A 22,711-nucleotide genomic window follows, 5' to 3' on the forward strand; every position below is an offset into this window, starting at 1 on the left:
GTCAAACAATACAGAATTTAGACAGCCGTCACTCTCGACTCGACCAACAATTTCAGTGCCCCTCCCAAGAGCTCACTCACACTATCACAGTTCAGAGAGTGCCAAAAAGATACACACTTCATTTAATTTTCTTAATTGTTTACTTGCAGCTAGATGAAGGTCATTTGAAGAAAAGGTCCTGTCAGTGGCTTTCAAGGGTCTCACCTTTTCTCCCAGGAATTGAGTCCCAGTATGTTGATTAATAGCCTGCAGTAGTAGAAAGCTGACTGAGGTGCCTGAGTCTCTGGTTCACTCTGTTCCATTGCTCTCATGTTTAACACCTCACCACTCTGAAAGAGACATAAATCCAGCTAATGAGAAAGATGGAGAGTCTGTATTCACATTCCAACCAATTCTGCCTAAAGAGGTCATGGGAATCTGCCTGTCTGTCTATCTATCTATATACTGAGATAGATAGATGGATAGGATAGGATAGAAGAGGACAAGACAAGACAAGACAAGATAGATAGTTTTTTTCACCATTATCACATTACATATAATGACTACAACTAATGAGCCAACCGTAAGAGACCAATTTTTTCATGATTTAGTGACAGTGACTCACATGAAGGACAAACTCTCGCTCAGCAGCACTTTGCTTCAAGATGGCATTGATCACATCATTTTCCTGCTTCTCTGAAACGCAAGCTGGTGGTGGCACTGGGATATTGAGTGGTATTCCTGTAAGCATAATTTATAAAGTTTTGTTTCAACGTGTGTATAAATTGCCAGAGGTTTGCATAAACGTCAGTTTTTGTTTACCTGCTCTCTGTAGACACTCAGGACTTGAGTATCCGAGGTACTGCAACATTTCATCCAGAGAATCATCCCCATCCTTGTCCAATGTATCCCATGCTGGAACGACCTCGCGGCATACACGTTTGGCCAGTGGTGGAGCGAGAAGCTGCTCAAAGCCCATTTCTGCCTTGTGCGCCTTCCCATCTATGTCATGTTCCACTTGTTTTTGCACTTCCTCCCCCTCAACTTGTTGTACAATTTCTTCTTCAGCAACATTGCTCCCCTCTCTGTCATCATCCATCTCTCCGTCTAGCTCAGGACTTTGACCATCTATTGGACTTACCACCTCCTCTGACTCTTCATTCTGATTTCCTTGACAGCCTTCTTTACGCTCCTCTGCCATCTTTATGGTTGGAGTGTGTAGATGGAGATTCACAGTGTGAGGGGACTGTGTGTGTGTCAGTAATGTGTGTGCAGGACTGCTTGGGGAGAATGAAGGAGGCCCATAGAGGACAGCAGAGTCCCAGGAATGCTTTCCGGCAACATCCCGAATAACAACACGCACGCAAGCAGGAGCGGAGGACAAACCAGCTGTCATTCCACCTCCTGGTATATCAGACTCTGACCGAATCTGGGAAATACAAAAGGAAGATTAAATACAAAGTAGAAAAAAATGTTCAGGAACATTGTACTATTTTGTACTTATTGTCCTTTATTGGAGTTGCATTGCGCTATGAAACAGCACAAAGTGCACACATATAGCCCGACTAACTATCTGAAGAATGCTTTGGCATCATAATGTAAAGAAAACAAAGTGACCTGGAGCACGGAGAGTAGCGTTGAGCCATTTAACGACAAGAACTGTAGATTTGGTGAGTGGAAGAGTTCAGGTCCAAGATCTGCACTCTCAGAGTATGGGTTGTCCTGGTTCTCGCACACCTAGAAATGAACAATAAAAACAATATCCGCAAAACAGCAAAATAAATAAATACCACTATACTATACCAATAATAATAATACTATACCAATTATTTATTTCTCGGGTCACAGGTGCGCTGCAGTCTATCCCAGCTGACTTTGGGTGCCCGATTAATTCACGCAGTTCAAGTAAAGTGGTAAGACAACTTAATCATCGCAATATTAGCTTAAATATGTCTCTCCCATATGAACCGTCAAAGTCACGGGTTTTGAGAATTTGTTTTCACAAAGTGTTTTGCTTCAATGTTTTGAGATCTATTTGTAAGATGCTGCCCTGCTAAACTGAAATGTAATTCCATGCATTTTATGAGTCTCAAAGTATGTGTCAAACTATGTAGACCAGTGGTTTTTAACCTTGTTTCTTGTTCGCACCCCATTCAATTCACCAACTGGTTCTCGCACCAACCTTCCAGAATTGATGTGCTGAAGCATACCGGTCAAAATCTATTACCATCCCAAGTTTTTAATGTGATTCACTGTACCTGGCTGGAGAGAGTAGCAGGCCCTCCAGACATTGGGTAATGCCCTAGATGGTTGACAAGGTGGGTGATAACAGTCCTGGCTGCGATGGAAACTAGACCCTGTTGAATACGACTACGGACTATAGAGAGAGGACAAAAAACAAAAAACAAAAGAAAACAAACCAAATTAGACCGGTAAGGATCAAAACTATGCGTGCAGATTTGAAAATGCAAACCAACAACATACTTAGATGGAACAGTTATCAACATTGTTTTTTTTTTTGGGTAGGGGGGGTTGTTGTATGACAGCAAGTCATACTTTATAAGAACTACAAAGCAAGATTCACGAAAAAAAATATGTATACATAATAACAAGAGCAAAACAGAAAGAATGATTCTGATGCACATTGGATCAATACATGTTCTGCTCCATGCAGTGAAGAAGCCAATGCCATCACACAGTGTGCCGCCAGAGTATCTTGCCTAACAAACATAATTTTAAAGTCACACAGACACACACGCACAGACACAATATTGCACATTGACATTCACAATGGGGGTTCTCTTTCATCCCCGCTGACCACCAGAGGCGGTGCTGAAAAGACAGACTGAATCTTCCTTTTGCAGATGCACAGGTCGAGTATGCACAGAGAAAATGCCACCTTTGACCACTGGGTACCCAAGACGGTGACACCAGAGCAGGTGTGTCCAACGCCGAGCCTGCAGGGCTCCTGTCCTGCTTGTTTTCCAGCAAGAAAGCAACAAACTCCCAGTTTTAACCCATTCAGAGGAACATAAACCAGATAGCAATAACCAACATGTAAGGCAGAACGAGAAGCCTGGCGGGTCGGTTTTAAGTGCTATCTTAAATGTGACATGAAAACAATCAGGAAGAGGAAGTAAACCAACCAACCAGCTAACTATCAAACTAACTAACCAAAACTAACCAGCCAATGTGTAACCAATTAATTACCGAACCAACTAACCAATGAGTTAACCAACGACCCAATTAACTAACTAGTGAGTTAACTAGCTAATTACCTCACCAACTAACCGACCAAATACGTAAACAAACCCACAAAAACAAACACAAAAAAACAAACACAGACTCCAAGTCTACTTCCTGGGAGAATGATTTGAGCTAGAAAAACACAACCACCACATGTTGCATACATTTAAAAACACAATACAACTATTCCAAAGAAAAAGCATGTAATAAACAGGGTGGTTGAGGGTGGAGAGGAGGTTGGGGTGAGCATCACAATCTGTGAAATGAGCTGTGCACAGCAGATGCACTCTCTCCAGTTGTGACTTGGAAGGGAGCAGCAAAGACTTTGTCATTGCCCCTGTAGCTCCAAGTCGAGGACCTTATCAGTCACATGCGCGGGGGGAGTAACGAGAAGAAGCTTGCCTCTGTGCGTTTTTCTGTGCAGGGGAAAGTCCAGATAACAATTGATTTAGGAAAAGGCCATCTACAATTTAGGTAAGGCCTGAATGTCTTTTAGCATGCGACTCTTGATCAATCAGTCAATCAATTTGCAAGGTTGAAACAAATAATACATCATAGATTGCTGCGGTCATGAGAGAAGTTGCTGTGGTCATTAGAGGAGTAGCCTTGTCATGCTGGAATCACAGAAGGGTACCATAGACACTTTAACTTGGAACACGAAAAGGGTCCACACATGTACGCAGACAATGTTTTTATTATTCATAATTGGCACTGCCATGGTGGCAGTGGATGAAATGGTCCTGTGTTAGTCATCACATCACTTTACAAGATTTAGACAAAGTACAATCCATGTTTCTGAAACAACATTGTAGATTAGTATAATTCAGCGATGCATCTGGGAAATTCTAAAATTGATGGGCCCAATTTAACTAGATTGCCGAAGTATACAAAACTGATTGAAATAAACAAAAAGACATTCATTGGAGCATGGTATTTCTAAATTGCAAATAAAAAAAACATTATTTGATTAAAATGTATTTTTGTAATATATAAACACTTTAAATTCAAGTCAAAGAATGTATTCATACATACAATAAACAAACCTTTTCTATTGTCTTTAGTTGCTACACAATCAATCTCATGCTGTATTTTGAGATTCTGCGGTATTACAAAGAAGACTAAGAGAACAGAGTATATTAAGAGACACAATATTTCTTATTTGTGTCAACAGTACGTACATTTCTTTGCTGTAAAGATTTCCAATGTGCTGCAACAGCTCTGAAATAATTCCCATTATCCACTAAATTCGAATCTTTAACAACAATTTGCTGAAACAAATTGTCACTATTTTCCGTTATTTCTTAAAAAACGAAAATGTGTTTGTTTGCTGTTTGTTTTTAATGTCTTTTTGAGTTTTACTCCAGTTCTATCGCTACATATTGCAACCATCTATGTCGATGTCGTTCGATGAAATACTGCAACGCACCATGAGAAAAATGAATATTCGTTTATGTCTTGAGGCAGTTTCCGGCGGATCAAGACGAAAGTTAAAACCTCTGAAGGAAGGAAGACGAACAGTTTTCAATTGCTATTTTACTAAATGCGTTTCTTCAGCTATGTTAACATGTCATATGTGGTGCAGTTCATGTAGCAATATGTGCCAATCATAATAGATGTGCACCAGTGCTGCCGCAGTCGAGTTACAAAGTTGTGCCTGTCGCTGAAATGGCACAAGGGCGTGGCCCAGATGCATCCCGGATCATTTGACTGGGATAAAAATCTCTAAAGATATAAAGCAAGAAACACACATTTGGAGGTCATAGGTTAAAACAAAAGTTAATGTGGCAAATCACTTGACCTGAAACCAGACACAGAATCATGTCTCATTTTGACATCTAAACACACAGCCACATTATGGTAAATATTTTTTTAGATTTTAGTCATATTAAAATGCTAATTACGAACCAAAAGCACACCCAAAGTGGTGTTTTTCTAAATTCACACATCGCAGAGATTTCCGCTCATTCCTCCTCTCTAATCAACAGCTTTGCACAATCCAAGAAAACTGGGTCCTCACGTTTCTACTATGCCATATAGAGTCGATAAATACAGTAATAACTACGGCAACAAATACATAGCGACAGCTGAATAAAATACCTTCAGTGACAGGCTGGAGTTTGCTGGATCGCTCAGATTCAGGACTATGGAGCGGTTCAGGTTCTCTAAGGCGCTCTAATGGTAAAAAGGGATCGTAGTCTGCACTCGACAGATCTGACAGCTGTAGTGGGTAATACTTGAGGCTGCTGAAAGACTGGGCTCCATAAACACAGCCATGCAAAACCTGGAGACAATTATAAGAGAGAAAAAAAAACAGCAAAAAGAAAATTGTAAGAAAGATGCATGCCATTATTCTAGCCAAAAATATACCTTATAAATGCAGCTAAGCAGAGTCTTTGGTGGCTGGTCCTTATCTGGAGGGCTGTGAGTTTGAACAGGCTGAAGCAGTGTCTTTGCAGGGAGCGCCATTACCCAGTCCAACAGACACAACAGCAAGGACACGACGAGCTGCAGGAAGAATGTTTGGAATATTACTTTCAAAGAAATTAACTCTTGGGTGGAAATGTGTGTGTGTGTGTGTGTGTGTGTGTGTGTGTGTGTGTGTGTGTGTGTGTGTGTGTGTGTGTGTGTGTGTGTGTGTGTGTGTGTGTGTATTCATGCTACCCTCTTATCCAGCTCATGAGGCGAGGACTCAGTCGTCGGCAGCAAGTGTGTTATAGTGGCAATCAAAATCTTAGAGGGAATAAAATCAGCGTAATGTGGATTTAATCCGAATCCAGAGCAATTACAGTGAGACCTCAATTTACGAACTTAATTGGTTCCCAGACAGAGTGTGTAAGGCGAAAAGGATCTCAAAAAAAAATTCCCATAGGAAACCATTAAGATAATCCCTTCCCGGGTTTCCATCAAATATACTTTTCAACTAAATAAGCCTTAAAACTACACACAACCTACCTTATCCTATGTATAATAAATGTGCTATTGTATTGAAAGAAATACACTGCACTGTATAATAATGTCACTTTATTTACATTTGTGATGGTCATTGATGGCTCTTAATTGACACCTGTTGCTTTCTGACTTGTAAGGTCTTACGAAACTGAGGCATCACATTATCATTCATCATGTTGATGATTCTCATATCCTTTTCTGGATGGAACTGTTCAATAAAAGCTGCTGAATGGCCTGCATCAACAGCTGAATGGCCTGCTTCTGCTTGTCCTCTTGAAGGCAAATCAAATTCTCTGTGTTGATGACCTCATTATGGTCAGCAACAAGCTCCTCGATGTCATCTACATTCACTTCGAGTACCATAGGTGCTGGCAGAGATTTTTTACAACAAAAGGCGCGAGTCCGATGATTTCACGGACGCGGAATAAAACGCGACAAAAGAAGGCAGGCGGGGTGAATAAAATGGCACACTCGCGATCGGGAAAACGGAAAGCAACAAACTTACGCGATCGCGTCTAACAATCACCTCGTGCAAAGCAAACTGTTGGATTTGCCAGCACAAGACACAGCGATTAACTTCCGTCGTGATCATGTCACTGATGAGGTGACAGTGACTTGTTGAAATGAAATGAAATTGAAGTGTCGCGAAGTGGCGGCCCCACCCCAGCTGTCAACTCGCACGTGCCAATTTAGCGCGACTATTGAAACGCTGTAACGGTGTGTGTAAAAACACTAGCTCTGATTGGCTTACCATGACTCTACCCTTTAGCCAATCACAATCACTTCTATTGCATCTTGACAGGGGGTCCGTAGCCAATCACAATCACTTCTATCACATCTTGACAGGGGGTGCGTTCAAGTGTAGCAACACAAAAACGTTGACAAGTGTTTGTCCCTACTCATTCAGTTAGACAATGCTTTCCAAACAGCCTACAGTCATAAGAAGTCGTGCGCTACTCTTGAACCTGAACGCACCCCAAGTCTTGGATGACAAATAAACAGAGCAGACGTATACGGCTGGTAGTTTCTTCAATTTATTCATGGTAACGCACCACATTTGAACTGAGGCTGAACACGAGCCTGTGGTGTTTATTTTCCGGTCCCATAATAGTAAAATTCTCTGCAAAAAGCTCCTCGGAGGCGATGGACGTGTGAATTCAGAGAGATGGGGTGTGGAAAGTAGCGCCGGCTGGAGCGCTGTTCGGTCGTGTGCTACCGCCGAAGATCACTCCGCCAGATCCGAAGGTCGTGTGCTTTGGTGTTCCAGCCGTGGTGGGTGTGTAATATGAAAATAGTGCTTACTATAAGGTTTAATTTTCATAAATTTGACGTTCGTAAGACGAAAAGTTCGCAATGTAAGGTGTCTGTCGTAAATTGAGGTCTCACTGTACATGGTGATATATTGTATTCAACAGATTTGTCATGCAAATGATAACGAAATTGTCTCACCTCTACTATCTTCTTTGGAGTGTCAATGGGAAATTTATGAAGATGATCCACATAACTGATCAAAAGGTGAAGAATGTCTGATGCCACCAGAGCAACATTCTTATTGGGGTACTGGAAAAAAAGGTTCATGTCAACATAATACCGGTATTCTTATTATTACTAAACCACGAAGATGTGATTCATAGCCGATTCCTGAGTCAGTGAGACAATAGTTCAATTAAAGATTCATCGGCCTTAAAATCAAGTTATTGTGCTGAAAACTTCTATTACTCCCAAGGGAGAGCCATTTACATCGAGGCTCTAATAGGATTATCATTAACAAAGGCAAATTCCCTCCAGATCAAAGGATGTACTCGGATGAGAAATGAAGCAAGTGGCACTGCAAGGAAATATGAAAATCCTTCAAGGTTTATATGTGTGATAGTGTGTGCATGTCACAGAGCCCACGGCTGGGCAGATGGTGGGAAGGCAAAAGTGGACAAGATGTGTGTGGGAGATAGCGTAAGTGTGTTTGTCACAAAGCTTGCAGCGTGCCCCCGAGATGGGCCTCCTATCTGAAGGAGGACCAAACATATTGACAGTCCAGGGTTTGCTCCCAGGAGTAAGTGAATGTGTGTTTGGCAGAACTGGCTCCCGCCGACTGTTGGCTGCCGATACACAAGCTAGGGATTCCAAGGTGGAAAAGGTATGTGTGTGTGGTCTATGTGTGTTTGAGTCCATTTGGCTATGGATGACAGGGTGCAATTTGGACAACATCTCTGTGACGCCCAGGCCTCCCAGTCTAGTGGCCTGAAACGTCTCGTCTCAGATGGTCTAGTCTCGACAGGCAAGGCAGGCAAATTCACCAAACAAAATTAAAAACATTGTCCAGAAACATTTTCCATCATACCTTGGCTCCCTGCAGACTGCCATGTTTAATCCACAGACAACCAAGCTGTTCTGGGTGCAGCCAGAGCTTTGGTTCAATTCAATGACCTTCACTTTGATTTTCGTTCATTACAAAATGCAGCCAATTGCCACACTTTAAATCCAATTACCGGTACTTCATCTGTAACCAATCATCAAAACAACCACTGCCCATTGTAAGCAACTTGGTCCCTCTCTCTCAATGACCTCCCACACCGCCCCATAGCTGCTCATTTTTAAAACTCGCCTCAAAACTCACATGTACTGTTTGGCATTTGTCTCAGATTTGATCTTAGTTTTACTTCCTCGTGCTTTCTTCTGTCTTTGTGATTGACTTATTGCTTTATTGTTGTGTATATATAATAGTCGCTCCATGTACAGCACATTGTATCTGTTTAAACGTGTATATATATGTAACATGTATATATATACACACACACGTGTATATATATATCCTCACTAGGGTCCCGGGGCGTGTTGGAGCCTATTCCAGCCATGAACGGTTCACCAAAATGGAAAAAAAGGACTGCTGTGTTTCACAATATGTTGCATCTCAGAGGATAACGAACGGCTGGGTATTTATTCTGCACGGCCCTAGATACACCTTGATGAACAATACAAATTAAATGACACTAATACAACAAAGTACTACACAGTAATATATCCATATTCATGAATTCATAAAAGACATGTTCCCTTCTTTAATAATTAAAGGACAACCGACGTCTCCGGACAAGTTGTGTCCATAATTTGTAAAATGGCTTCAAATGACTTCTACTAAGCGTATTTTAATAAGATTCCACCGCATATAGCTATATTTTACATTTTAAGACTCGCTCTGAATATTAAGGAAGTCTTGTTTTTGAGTTGGTGACGAGTCCGTACATGACGTCACGAAAGGACCGCCCCCTGACCGAAAAAAGACATTGTAGCAGTCCTTCCATCACGTCAATGTATTTTGCTGGACATGTTTGGTCTGAGAACCGTGTTGCACCCAAAAGCCGCCAGAAGAGGGCATCCAAGCTCCATATAAGGAATTTATCAGCCTGTGGAAGGGGAGGTGGCCACTGGAGGTCGCCATTTCGTGCCTCTTTTTTTTGGGTGAGAGATTTTCCCCCAATGTTGCCTCAAAATGACACATATAATTCTTCAATCAATTGCAAACATGTATGCTTTCCTCTTCAGAACTATTTGAATCATATTCAAAACTGGATGTGTAACAAGAAAGCATATTGTCCGAATCTGAAGCCATTGTTTTGATTAACAAGCAATGCAATAAGTCTTGGCGTGATGTCACGAACTGGGGGCGGGACTTTCTGAAAATGCCCAACTTGCAGCTCAATTTTTTTGCAGATTTTGGACACTTGAAGTCATTTTTATTGGTGTTTTCAATTTGAGTAAAAATATCATACTGCGTGTTTTGGGTATTTTAGATGCTATAAAACGTTTTTCTGATGTCAGTTAAAAAACAAAAAAGTGACGTCGGTTGTCCTTTAAGGACAGTGTTTTCATAGAAGAAGGCAGAGTAATCGGAATGTGATATTTCTTGTGTGAAAGTTGGCCTGCCATCAAGTATGTTTACTAGATGGCTTGAATTTTATTGACCACATTTGTGGTTGTTGAATCAAGAAAAAAAGACCACTGACCTTTAGAGTAACACAGATGACATTCAGAGCATCATTAATTTGTGGATGTTGAGTCCCATGAGCCAGCTCTTCGGATAACCAGATCCCCAGACAGCACAAGGCTACACACCTAACAGATCCAAAGAAAACATTCTGATCAGTGCACATCAGTCAACGCATATACAGTGATACCTCAGCTTACGAATGCTTTAGCTCACAAACGATGAGAAGGTTTCTTCAGCCGTCATCTGTACAAAAGTGAAGGTTTCGGACGTTTCGCCTCCTATCCAAGAGGCTTCGTCAGCGAACTAAAGTCTGACTGGTCGTATCGGCCCCATTTATATATCCCTAACGTCCGAAACCTTCACTTTTGTACAGATGACGGCTGAAGAAACCTTCTCATCGATGGACCACTCCTGTACGACTGAGATCTTACACAGACGTTTAGCTCACAAACTTCTCGCCTTAAGAACATTTAATTAGCGAGCATAAAATCTTGGCATACAAACTAGTTTTCGGCAGACGAACCAAACCGCACAGCGCCACGGTGGCTGGCGGACTAGTTTTCGGTAGATGAACACCAAACCAAACGGTTGAACAGCACCACGGTGGCTGGCGGACTAGTTTTCCACATCCCATTTGAGTGCCGATGTGGTCTGCTATCGAGTGGAGTACTTTTGCGATTATAGGACCGAAACCGACCCCACCAACAGGCTAGTGTTAAGCCGAAGAGGACACAAAAGACAATTACGGTCGAGCAGCAGATCATCGAAAAACACGAACGAGGTGCGCGTTTGTGTGCCTTAGCGTCTCAGTACCAGCACGCTAAATCGACCATTGCTACATGTGGCTAAGGGTGTTTCTGTGTTGTCTAAGCAACGGTCACAGGCAATAGAAGAGGTTGAAAAACTTCTGTTGATGTGGATTAACGAAAAGCAGCAAGCAGAGGTATTATCGCCGAGAAAGCACAGCAACTTCATTTGGATATCATCAAGAGGCAACGACATCAACGACCATCACAAAGGTAAATAAAACAACTTTATTATATAGTACAGTTTATTTCTTTAATGACAATCCAATAGCACATTTATTGCACATAAAATAAGGTATATTTTGTGTAGTTTTAAGGCTTTTTAGTAGAACATTATGTTTTATGGGGACCTGGGAACGGATTGTTCTAATTTTTAATGGCTTCTTATGGGAAATAAATGTTTGCCAGACGAACTTTTTGCCTTACACACACTTTCTGTGTAAGCTGATGTATCACTGTAAAAGAGATGACAACATATAAAGACATTTCTACATTTATGAAACAATGGGAAAAAATGTTTTATATATTTTAGAATATGGGTGGCCTGGTAGTCGAGTGGTTAACACGCTGACTTCACAGTGCAGAAGTCATGAGTTATAGACCCGGTCCGGTCTCCCTGTGTGGAGTTTGCATGTTCCCCGCCGGGGTTTTCTCCACTTTCCTCCAACATTCAAAAAACATGCATTGCAGGCTGACTGAACAATCCAAATTGTGCCTCGGTGTGAGTGTGAGCACTGATGTTTGTTTGTTTCTGTGTGCCCTGCGATTGGCTGGCAACCGATTCAGGGTGTCCCCCGCCTAAGGCCCGAAGACGGCTGGGATAGGCTCCAGCACCCCCCACAACCCTCATGAGGATTAAGCAGTCTGGAAAATGGATTGATATTTTAGATTAAAAACACACCATTTCACACAGCCCCTGTTTTAAAGTCTGGCCCCGCCAACACCAAATTAGGATTAGGAAAATCCTTGCACGTGTGTATTTACCTTGCAGGAGCAGAGGGTTCGTCCCTGGCAGAGGTCAGAATAGTTTTGATAATGTGCTCCTGAAAAACAAAGCATGACAGAAACATGCATTTATTCAGGATCAACTAATGCCCATGCATCAGTAAGGTACTATGACAGGAAATTGAGAAGCCTCTTTAAAGGACAACCGACGTCTCACAGACAGTGTATTGTAGGTGTTCAAATACCTGACATCCGTCAACAACAACATCCGTGACACTCTAATGAAGGCGGAAGTATACGCCGAAAGATGTCAGGTATTTGAACACCTACAATACACTGTGAGAAAAGAATCTGTTTTAAGTTAGATATCAAGTAGACAGTATGAACTTAATACAACTAAGTTGTGTCCATAATTTGTAAAATCGCTTCAAATGACTTGTACTGAGCGTATTTTACAAAGATTCCACCGCATATACCTATATTTTACGTTTTAAGACTCGCGCTGAATATTCCGGAAGTCTTGTTTTTGAGTTGGTGACGAGTCCTCAACCTACGGCACTGAAGGAACGCCCCTCACCGAGAAAGGACATACCTTGTATCACCTCAATGCATTTTGCGGTACTTTGTTTGGTCTGAAAACTTCGTGTTGATCCGTGTTGATGGTGAAATTAGAAGGAAAACACATAAATAACGTGATGATGAATCGTTGTGTGTTGCGCCAAGACTTCTACAGTGGATTTGATGTTCGCTTACAAAACGTCCCAGGAGAAAATTTACACGGAGCTTTGTCGTCCTCTTCTGCCTTTTTTTGGGTACTGTGAGTACTAAAGAGTTTGTCACTACATTTCTCTCCAGATCCATCAAAATGACCGGAATAAATTCTTTAATCAATTGCAAACATGTATGCTTTCCTCTTCAGAACTATTTGAATCATATTCATAACTGGATGAGTAACAAGAAAGCATCTTTTCCGAATCTGAAGCCATTGTTTTGATTCTCCAGCAAGGCAAGACGTCTTGAGGTGACACCACGAACAAGGGGGCGCGACCTTCTGAAACTGGCCGCTTCCGGTTTCAATTTGAAGTAGTTTTTGGACACTAAGTCATTTTTATTGGTGTTTTGCATTTGACTAAAATATCACACTGCGAGTTTTGGGAATTTTAGATGCTATAGAACATTTTTCTGATGTCAGTTAGGAAACAAAAAAGTGATGTCGGTTGTCCTTTAAAGAAAAACTTCATGCGATATTAACATTGCATACACAAACACCTGATGTCCATCTGAGCTGTTTAATGATTCAAAACATTTCTGCCTCGTCTAAAAGCAAGCCTGGGATGTCGCCGTGCATGGCAGTAACTAGTTCCACAGCAACAATAATATAAAACATGACTGCTATTGACTGTTTTGACTGTCGCAAGAATAACTGAAGAAACATGAATCTATTAATGCAATAGCAGTCAAGAGAGGACATGCTTTGTACAAGATTTGCATTAATTTTGAGTGGCTTCAAAAATGTTTATGATGTGGGACTATTAAAGGCTTTCTGATTCTGGTGTATTTTATGCTTAGTTTTGCTGAACGTTTCGGCTAAATCTACTTTGGTGACCAGCACTGATGTCATATTGTTTACCTTGACATCTGGGAACTTTGTCAGTGCCACATCAGCTGTGGTGGGGTGAAGGGCGGGTAGCTCCCCATAGAAGTTTGGTAAACACACAAGGGATCCAAGAAGGATCTGCGCTTCGACTCTTGGAGCCTAGAACAGCAAGAAGGCACATACTATGTGGAAATGTATTGGAAATATTTTTTTTCCAAAAAATTACACTATTGGTCATTGGTGTTGTTTTTACAAAGTACTGACCAATCAAAAACTGTTGATAATGACTTGCCGTGTCTGACAAGTCAATCGACGTTAATTGATCAACGAAAATGACATTTGACAGGTTTACTAAAAAGTTAGAGTACTGCAGATGCAAGGAACCTGCTCAACTCGTAGCAAGACTACTGGAGTACATTACATTGAAACATGTCGACTAACAAAAGAAGATGACGCTGCGAGATTTGTGGTGTGGGATGTAAACACGGAGACCTTATCATATACAACACTGGCTTGTCAAACTGTATTGTGTGTGTTTCCGTTTTATTACATTTAACGATGAGCAAGAGGTGACTCGAGAAGCTGCAATGATGAAATCGAGAATCAACATGGTGGCTCCGGGTAGACCGATACTGAAGAATCGTGGACTGCAGTGCTTGATGATAGTGTTCACAATGTCCTAAAGTGAGAAAAATAAATGACACCCATCGAGCTGTAATCACGGCATATTCACACTTTTGAACGTACAGTACATGTCAATATTTCAAATGTTAATTTAGGACCGGTTAAAATCTTAGACATACCTGGTCTTGGTGCAGTAGACCTTGGTGCATGATATTGTAGAAGTGAGTCAGAAAGTCAGTGTTTGGGGACACATCTTGCCGTCTCTTCATAATTCTGCAGATCAGTTTATAGGCATGAAGCTTTCCCTGTTTGTAACGCTCAGTCAGCATGGTGGCCTAAGGTGAAGAGGGACAGAAATCATCAACAGGCCTGAGCTTCTGTACCCACAAGCGCACAGGGGCAGATTAAGCTGACGGGAAAAGCCGGAAGGAAAAGAAGAACATCTATGTCCTGAATGATTCCCTGAATTTGACAACTGATTATCGGACTGAATATCGAGGCCTCGTGGCAACTTCACAGTCCCGCTTACCTTAAAGAGCCACGGAGTGAGGATTCTAAGAGGTGGGATCAGAACAGGAGGTGGTGGAGATGACTGGTTATCATGAGAAATGCCCAAATTATCTCTGATCTGAAAATAATTTATTAAATTAGGAGTTGAGCCGTTTCAGCATGCAATTTTACCCTCACTTTTTTGTACCTTTGCCAGGTTGTGCCACAGTTCACACAAGTAGTCAAACACCTGAGCATGGATCTCTGGGTCTTTGATGCTATTCACATCTCCCAAGATCCCCAGCATTCTCCGCCACATTACCGTGGCAACATCTGCATGCCACCCAGTCAGGGAGCCACCTGCCATGACGCTGCAGTCCTCACCAGGGAACTCAGTGGTTTCTGCGAAGGATCAATGAGCCAATAAATCATCAACCCCACTTTTACTTGACAAAATGAACAGAAAAAAAAATAATGAGTACATTTCCGAAAAAGTCTGCTTGTATTATTACCAAGATCATCAGGAGTCTGCAGCACTGAGTTGTGGAGTTTTTGATCCAGCTGCAAGTGACAGTGCGAGTGAGAGTGTGTACGAGCAATGTGCTCTGATGCCATTGTAGCTGGCGAAGGGGTCTGGGAGCGGGAGCCCCCGAGGGAATGCATGGGAGATGCACTCTCAGAACCTTGACATGCAAAAAAAAAAACAAAAAAACAATTATCTTGAAAATGCACTGAAACTATGTTTTAAAGTATATATAGTTGTTACAGCCTCCGCTGTTGTTAAAGCGTTATATAAATCAATATGTATTGTATTGCACAATGGTGGTGATGTAAAATAATAGAAACATTATGACAAAAAAGCCTCAAGGAATTACACGTCTATTGAATATACAAACCAGTGACAGTGACTGTGTGGCTAAGGCTACTGGTCTCCGAGTCAATATGAAGCGTAGTCAAACTTGCAACTTCATGTTCATCACAAGCAACACCACCACCCAGACTGTCCTGGTCCACTGAGCTTCCTTGATCTCCGCCGCCACAGGGTTCGGAGTTAAATGCAAAATCTATTGAAAGGCAAATTGGAATTTACACACACACACACACACACACACACACACACACACACACACACACACACACACACACACACACACACACACACACACACACACACACACACACACACACACACACACACACACACACACACACACACACACACACACACACAGACAGACATTCTAGATTTCAAGCTAAAAAAATAACAGCAAGAAAAGTGTGTTGAAAGAGTCAAATGCAGCACAAATTTGAAATCCAAAATGTAAATACCTATGATGCATTTTCGTGAAAAACAAAAACAATCCATTGGATATTGCGAGTGAAGTGAACTCCAATTCTTGGATTCCAATTCACTGCAAGAATCCAAACAAGGGCGCGGAAAATTCTACTGGAACCTCCGCACCCTGCCCAACCAGCAGACATTTAAACAGCTTCTTCCCTCAAGCCATGAACTCTTTAAACTCTCACACACACACACCTCTAATTCTTTGTTTTTAACATTATGCAAAACTCATTCATTGTGCAATAATCAAATTGTAAAATGTACTGTATTTGGTACATACTGCGATGCATTTTTTTAATGCTTTTGAATACATTAATGTCAGAATTTTTGGGAGGCTTGGAACGGATTTGAGCATTTACATAGAATGCTCGTCTCAAAATTTTCTGGTGAAGAAATTTCTTCCACAACCAATTAATTTTGTAAGGAGAGGTACCGCTGTATAATGTAACAACCTTCTCGGTAAAGTATTACCAAAAAAGCACATACTGTACATGTTCAAGGTGCAATTTAGAGGTAACGGTGGACTGTTTTATGACTGCTAATTACTTGTATTGTATTGTCTTGTACAAATAAATGTAATGGTTAAAAGTAAGCATAAAAAATGGATTTTTCACTCACTATCAAACTTGCACGTGGGGTATTGAAAAGCATTAAATGAGTCAGATTGGCTGTCAGAACTAACAACGTCTGAGCCACTGGCACTGGCCGGAGATGTCCACTCTGAAGGAACCCCTGCATCATCAATTGGTCTGAGGTCATCTGCGGGTTGAGATCCAGGACTTTGGCCAGCCTCTAGTAGCTCTGGCAAGTCCTGTGGAACTTCAAGACTACCTGGGCTGCTGCCACGGCGCTCCTGTACAAAGAGGCAAAAGAGTCGTGACAACTCAACCCCATGAACATTTACACTGAACCTTGAATAAAAACATAAATGTGAATTTGTATGTGCGCTTTTGGACACTGACCACTGTTCCTTTAGCTCTAAGTCTTTCCTGGATGAACTCATCCATGAGATCAGAGAAATTAGGATTGCTGTTTCCAACATCAGTGGAGACTGGACGTGCCTTCTGTAGCACCTCCTCTTTGTTGGCTACAAACAAATGGAGAGAGAATAATTGACCTAAAGCGTCGAGCCATCATTGTCTGGCACACATCTTGTTTAGTTAACATTAACACTGATTAAACAACGACTAAGATGATTATGTGGCCGATATTGACTGACTATAATACAAACATGGTAACATACCCAGTATGTTGTGGATGAAATAGAAATAAAATGGGAAAATATGCAGAAAGCAAGCTAAACTGTCAGATTAACCCGAATGAATATAAACGGAAAGCCATCGAGTAAGTGAATTACAAATTGTTAAAAAAATAAAATAAACAATTAGTAAAAATAAACAACCAACAAAAGCCACAACACAGCAGGCAAAACCACCAGGGAAGCAATGCAGTTAATACACTCCACCATGCACAAAGATCAAGATTACAATGTGACGCTACCAAAAATAAAATAAAATAAAAATAAGGCAGCATAACGTGGAGTTCACTTTTACTACAATTATGGATAGGGATATATAGTTTTGCGATCAAGGAGCCATAAAACATTCACTAATTGTGGTGAAATTAAAATACAAATGACAGATTCAGTCATCAACTAACACAGGTGAGGAACCTTCAGTCCTTTAGCACCACATTTTGATGTTTCAAAAAGACATATGGTCCGCATATGAAATTGCTAAAACCTGTCTGGAAACCGCCTGAATATTTAGCTTATTTTAAATATGGGCCAATTTATTGTCAACATTGTTTTTCATAGAAAAAATATTTGTAAGATTATTATTGTACGGAAACTTTTATTTCAGATAACCGTAAACATGTTAACTGAACTAAATGAATTAAAAACAATTACAATAATCAATTTTTGAGGGGAAACACAACGACTGGTAAGTCAATTCAATACAGCAGTTTACAGCAGTTTACTACCGACAATCAACCACACACTCAACCTAGACAGGCACACAATGAATGCGAGAGGTTCTTTTCCTATGTGGCCCTCCAGTGGAATGACCCAAAGAGGCTAATCATTTCACAGAACACATCCGTTAACATAGTGCTGTACTTACTTTGCAAAGAGTAGTGTTATATAAAGCGTCTCAAATTCATTACATGATCGCCCCATTCATTTTGGTTGGATATATATGGGTACTGTAGTTCAGTAAATAATTTCACACAAGGTTGATCAGAATAAAAGCATAAACAGCACCTGGGAGTTTAGTATCTGGATAAATGATTAAAAACAGAGTTGCCAATCCTTTTATGAGCAAAATTGTTCATGCAATTATCAGGCACGAAAAATTAGGAAGTGGTGTCGGGTAAGAATCTGCTTTCTTTTGTAAAGCTTTTTTTACGTCTTTTTTTTAATGCATTTATTTATTTTGGAGACATTTGAAAGGGATTCATCAAGGCCAATTGTTAAGTCACACTTTATCAATAATGTAATTCATCACAAAGTGTTTGATGGGATTGAGATATGTCACTCAAAGTCACCAAAACATGCCTTTATGGACAGATTATTATGGCGTGCAACAGTTGTTGTCTCTATACTGTCGCTATTTTGTAAATGTGAGCAACTGACTGTGCGTACAGTATTTTAATAATAGCCAACGACATTTAAATATTACATTGGAAAATGGATGGATGAGCTATAGAGTCATGCAGTTTAGTGCAATGATGCTTTGTTAGTACAGGTGCCTTAAAAACCATTAGTCACATAATTAAACTAAAATAAATTAAAAAATATATATATATATATATATATATATTCATAACATTGATTCTCTTCAAATCCCATCTCCAATCCCATCTATTTAAAATTGCATTTTCTGTGTAGCTCTATTTTATTTATTGTATTCTATTTGTGATTGTATTTTATCTATTATAGTACCTATGCTTGTCTGTGAATGTAGTGTCCTTGAGAGCTTTGAAAGGCACTTACACACTCTGTCCGGGAACCAATTAAGTTCGTAAATTGAGGTCTCACTGTATATATATATATATATATATATATATATATATATATATATATATATATATATATATATATATATATATATATATATATATATATATATACATACACAGTAAAGTCTCGTTATATCGATATCGGATATATCGATAGTCCCGGTTATATCGATACTATTTCTATGCACGCACGGAGAAAATTACATGCAAACAGGGTCGGATATATCGATAGTCCCGGTTATATCTATATTTTTTCGGACTCCCTTGAATATCGATATAACGAGACTTTACTGTATATATATATATAATTATCAGAAAAAAGCTCCAAGTAGGCGATATTTTTTCCGACACCCAAGAATATCGATATAACGAGACTTTACTATATATATATATTATTATACACACACACTTTTGTTTGTTTAATAAATTAATAGACAAACTAAACGGCACTTACTGTGGCATCATGTACATGAGAGACCAAACAAATAGATCAATAGATGACTGGAAATAAAAAATAAACGTTTGGCACAAATCAGCAAAGAAAACATGAGATATGAACGAGTCACTGCGTATAAATCTACCACATTTGGAACATCTATAATGGGGTTATATGTTTTTGGAAAAGAAAACGGGGCGGACTGTTGGTTCCTGCTGTGGAGCTGAAGCAGTCCTGGAAGGAGGTGAAGTAGGCACAAGGAGGTCACATGCAATTTGATGGCGAGTGGGAGAGGAAGACTGGGGAAGAAAGGAGGACATCAAAATTCCACAACCCTTATGATGAGGACAACAGGAGGAAAAGGCCACTGAGATAGGGGGACAGGTGGAAGTTATGGGAGGGGGAAGGGGGGTCTTCAGTAGGTGGCAGGCTGAAGGAGGGGCTCACGTTTAAGAGGAAAAATCATTTTCAGTCCAGCAGCAAGATGATGAGTTTCAGCCAAAATGAATGTCATTCCATCATAACAAACCAGTTAAACAGCCACAAAGGAAAAATGGTTGTTGTTTGTGTTTTGTGAGTATTTGTCTTTTCCACTGGTGTTGGACTGTTGCTGTGCCCGTTGTGAGCACTTTGTCCACTGCGATCCTCACCTGTCGTGGTAGACTTTCGTCCAAAGTAGCCCAGGACATGGGAGTAGAGGTCTCTTAGTGAAGCATCACCCATTGCAGCCCGCCCTTGCCGTTGTGGCGAAGAACCTTGGGATGACCCCTGACCGCGGGGGCGGGGCTTGGTGGACAAAGCATGAACCACGGTCTTATACACCCCGCCAAGAAGAGCCCCTTGGTGGTGTTTGGATACAGAGCTGCCGGGTTCCTGGGAGCGAGAGCGGGAAGCCCGAGAACGCAAGGCCGACCGTCCCAATCGACCTCGCATGCTTGAACTGCTGGTTGAGGTCTCGAAATGGATCTCATGCACTGAATTGGATCCCCCACATGATAATGGAAGATGAGGTCTGTCCTTGCTACTTGCTCCAGTGCCAGTCCTGTTTTCTTGATCGCCAACACCTGATGTACCGTGGGCCCAAGTGACATCTGCTGGCAGTCTCTCATGATCCCCTACTTTGTGACCAACAGCAGCCACAGAGGCAAACTTACCTGCACTGCCTGCTCCTGTCCCAGCTCCTGGCCTCTCACCAGCAGTGTGGCTGTGAGTGTGAAAGTGACTAAGCCGACGCAGCCTGGCTTTCCAGTGGGCCTCTTTATTCTCAAGGGGGTTGTGGAACTGAACTGACTCAGTGGAAGGTCTGAAGCTTACATGGACACCTCCGGAGTGATGTTTTTTGGTGTTACGGGACATCTTGGGCTTGGCTGATTCGGACGTTTGGGGAGCATCAATTGCTTCACTGGCAGATTCAAATGTATGAGGGTCTGGTCTTGTTAAGTAGTGCTTTTTTTTTGCGGCTGTGTTTTTCTCAGCTTTTTTGTCTCCCCTCATTTCCCTCCAATCATCATCTTTGCCTTCCAATTCTTCTCTTCCTGTTGTGTTTACTCCACCTATTCCCCCTTTGCCTTTCTCATCAATGCTCCCTTTTGCACCAAGCGAGGGCCACTGACACTGCATTTCAAGGCACTCGTAGATGCTGCGCTGTTCTGCCTCAATCTCCTCTGCTGAGTCCACACATCTGTGCCGAATTGAATTACTTACCTTCCTATCTTCCTTAGAAATCTGCCTGTCAACCACCTTTGGTGTCTCTCGTACAAATTCTGATTCCCCTGTCATCATATCACGTCTCAGAACTGCTATGGATGTTCGGATGTTGTTTTCAAAGGCAAGACTCGCTGCCAATATTGTCGCTTCATTTTGGTCAGCTGCTTTGTTGGTGAGATAGTCCCTAATTGAGGAGAATAAATCATCTTCATTTGGTACAGTGCCTATTTCCTTCTCCTCGACATCAATCTCCTTGGCAGAAAATGTAAAGGCAGAATCCCAGTCGCTTTCCCAAACGGAACTTGAACCTCGGCTGTGACAGCCAATCTGGTCACACTCACTCACATCATTTAGTCCCCCTGAGGTTGAGGAAACAACAGCGTTGGGGAATGAAAGGCGTGTAGGACAGGACAAACGGACAGGACACGGGGGAGGTTGAGCCGCATCGCTATTGCTTGCAAGTAAGCTAGTATCAGTGGGATGATGGGGGATTGGGATACTACTGGTGTCCCCCTGTGGGTTTTCACCTTTCACCCGTTCGGCGATAAAAGGCTCCATGATGTCAGAGGCACTGCTGCTCCTCGCAAGCGATGAAGGGGCCTGGTTATCTGGGTCACATTGCCCCCCCTGGAACACTTCTGAACAGGAGGTTGGAGGTGTCTCATCGCTCTGGGAAGCGTGACGTAGCCGAGATGGGCGTGATGTCAGTGTGATTGGTGGGTCCTCGAGGTCTAGTAAATAGGCAGATAATAATATATTGGTACTACATTCAGAAATAAACGCATACAAAAGAGAACACACATCTGAAAACACAAAAAATGTTTTTAGACACACACAAAGACAAACGCAGATTTGGCCACTATAATACACTTGCTAGCGACGACTAAGTCCTTGACTCATGAGCAGGATAAGAGGGTAGCATAAACACACGCACACACACACACACATATATAATGGGATTGGTACTGTCTTCTCCTACTTTTCATAGGTGATATGTTTCAAAACCCTTCCCCCTTGCAATAGGTGAATTGCAACTAAATATGGGGTGCCTTAAAAAAAGTAAAATGAAATAATGTTTTTAAACATTTTATTTCGTGCCATGTACACCTCCATTAAGCTATCATGAACTCCTCCACACAGTTGTCAACACTACATATGTTACACTCAATAAATGTAACTTTTAAATTGCAAAATGAAGAATTAATTACGAGATGCAGGATGCATTCATGAATTATTGTCAGCGGAGCATGTGCTGCATTACTCCCATCACACAAATAATTAAAATAATCAAACAAGTATATATAGAATAGTCTTCCTTCGAAGTGAGAACAATAAGAACACCTTGCAAAATGGTGAGGTATACACTGATAAAGATTAAGTGATAAAGTGTTAAATTTTCTTTCCAGAGATGTCAGTTTTGGGAAGTGACACTGTAGTTCCCGAGATATGAGGATTAAAGGGAAGTTGGCCATGCCGCTTTATGCCGCAGCGCCTACAGCTCTGCTTGGAGTGACCTAAAATTTGAGATTTAGTTCCACTACTATCAACTAGTTCACCAAATTAAATTACGCTCAAAATCTTCTTG

General features: G+C 41.2%; 1 protein-coding gene across 11 annotated transcripts in view; it reads right to left on the bottom strand.

Moving 5' to 3' along the window:
• ralgapa1 (Ral GTPase activating protein catalytic subunit alpha 1) overlaps positions 1–22,711 on the bottom strand; it is a 92,669-nt gene that overhangs the window by 45,761 nt on the left and 24,197 nt on the right. For 9 of the 11 annotated variants that reach the window (XR_016115962.1, XM_089004117.1, XM_089004116.1 and 6 more), the window contains 21 exons: positions 20,070–21,857; positions 16,925–17,049; positions 16,581–16,815; positions 15,517–15,684; positions 15,133–15,303; positions 14,829–15,022; positions 14,661–14,759; positions 14,311–14,466; positions 14,058–14,186; positions 13,541–13,666; positions 11,950–12,008; positions 10,176–10,284; positions 7,624–7,734; positions 5,887–5,955; positions 5,593–5,730; positions 5,323–5,506; positions 2,238–2,356; positions 1,597–1,716; positions 802–1,408; positions 605–720; positions 205–329 (listed from right to left, as the gene is read on the bottom strand). Coding sequence is in view for 10 of the 11 variants with exons in the window: in XM_089004117.1 (XP_088860243.1) it covers positions 205–329; positions 605–720; positions 802–1,408; positions 1,597–1,716; positions 2,238–2,356; positions 5,323–5,506; positions 5,593–5,730; positions 5,887–5,955; positions 7,624–7,734; positions 10,176–10,284; positions 11,950–12,008; positions 13,541–13,666; positions 14,058–14,186; positions 14,311–14,466; positions 14,661–14,759; positions 14,829–15,022; positions 15,133–15,303; positions 15,517–15,684; positions 16,581–16,815; positions 16,925–17,049; positions 20,070–21,857 (4,948 nt within the window). In the remaining variant the exon portion in view is untranslated. The remainder of the gene's footprint in view (positions 1–204; positions 330–604; positions 721–801; positions 1,409–1,596; positions 1,717–2,237; positions 2,357–5,322; positions 5,507–5,592; positions 5,731–5,886; positions 5,956–7,623; positions 7,735–10,175; positions 10,285–11,949; positions 12,009–13,540; positions 13,667–14,057; positions 14,187–14,310; positions 14,467–14,660; positions 14,760–14,828; positions 15,023–15,132; positions 15,304–15,516; positions 15,685–16,580; positions 16,816–16,924; positions 17,050–20,069; positions 21,858–22,711) is intronic. The other 2 variants (XM_089004123.1, XM_089004124.1) reach the window with 1 other exon arrangement.

This window comes from Hippocampus bargibanti, linkage group LG09 (assembly GCF_051943395.1).
Source record: "Hippocampus bargibanti isolate YZ-2025 linkage group LG09, ASM5194339v1, whole genome shotgun sequence".
In the NCBI taxonomy this organism is placed as follows: Eukaryota; Metazoa; Chordata; class Actinopteri; order Syngnathiformes; family Syngnathidae; genus Hippocampus; species Hippocampus bargibanti.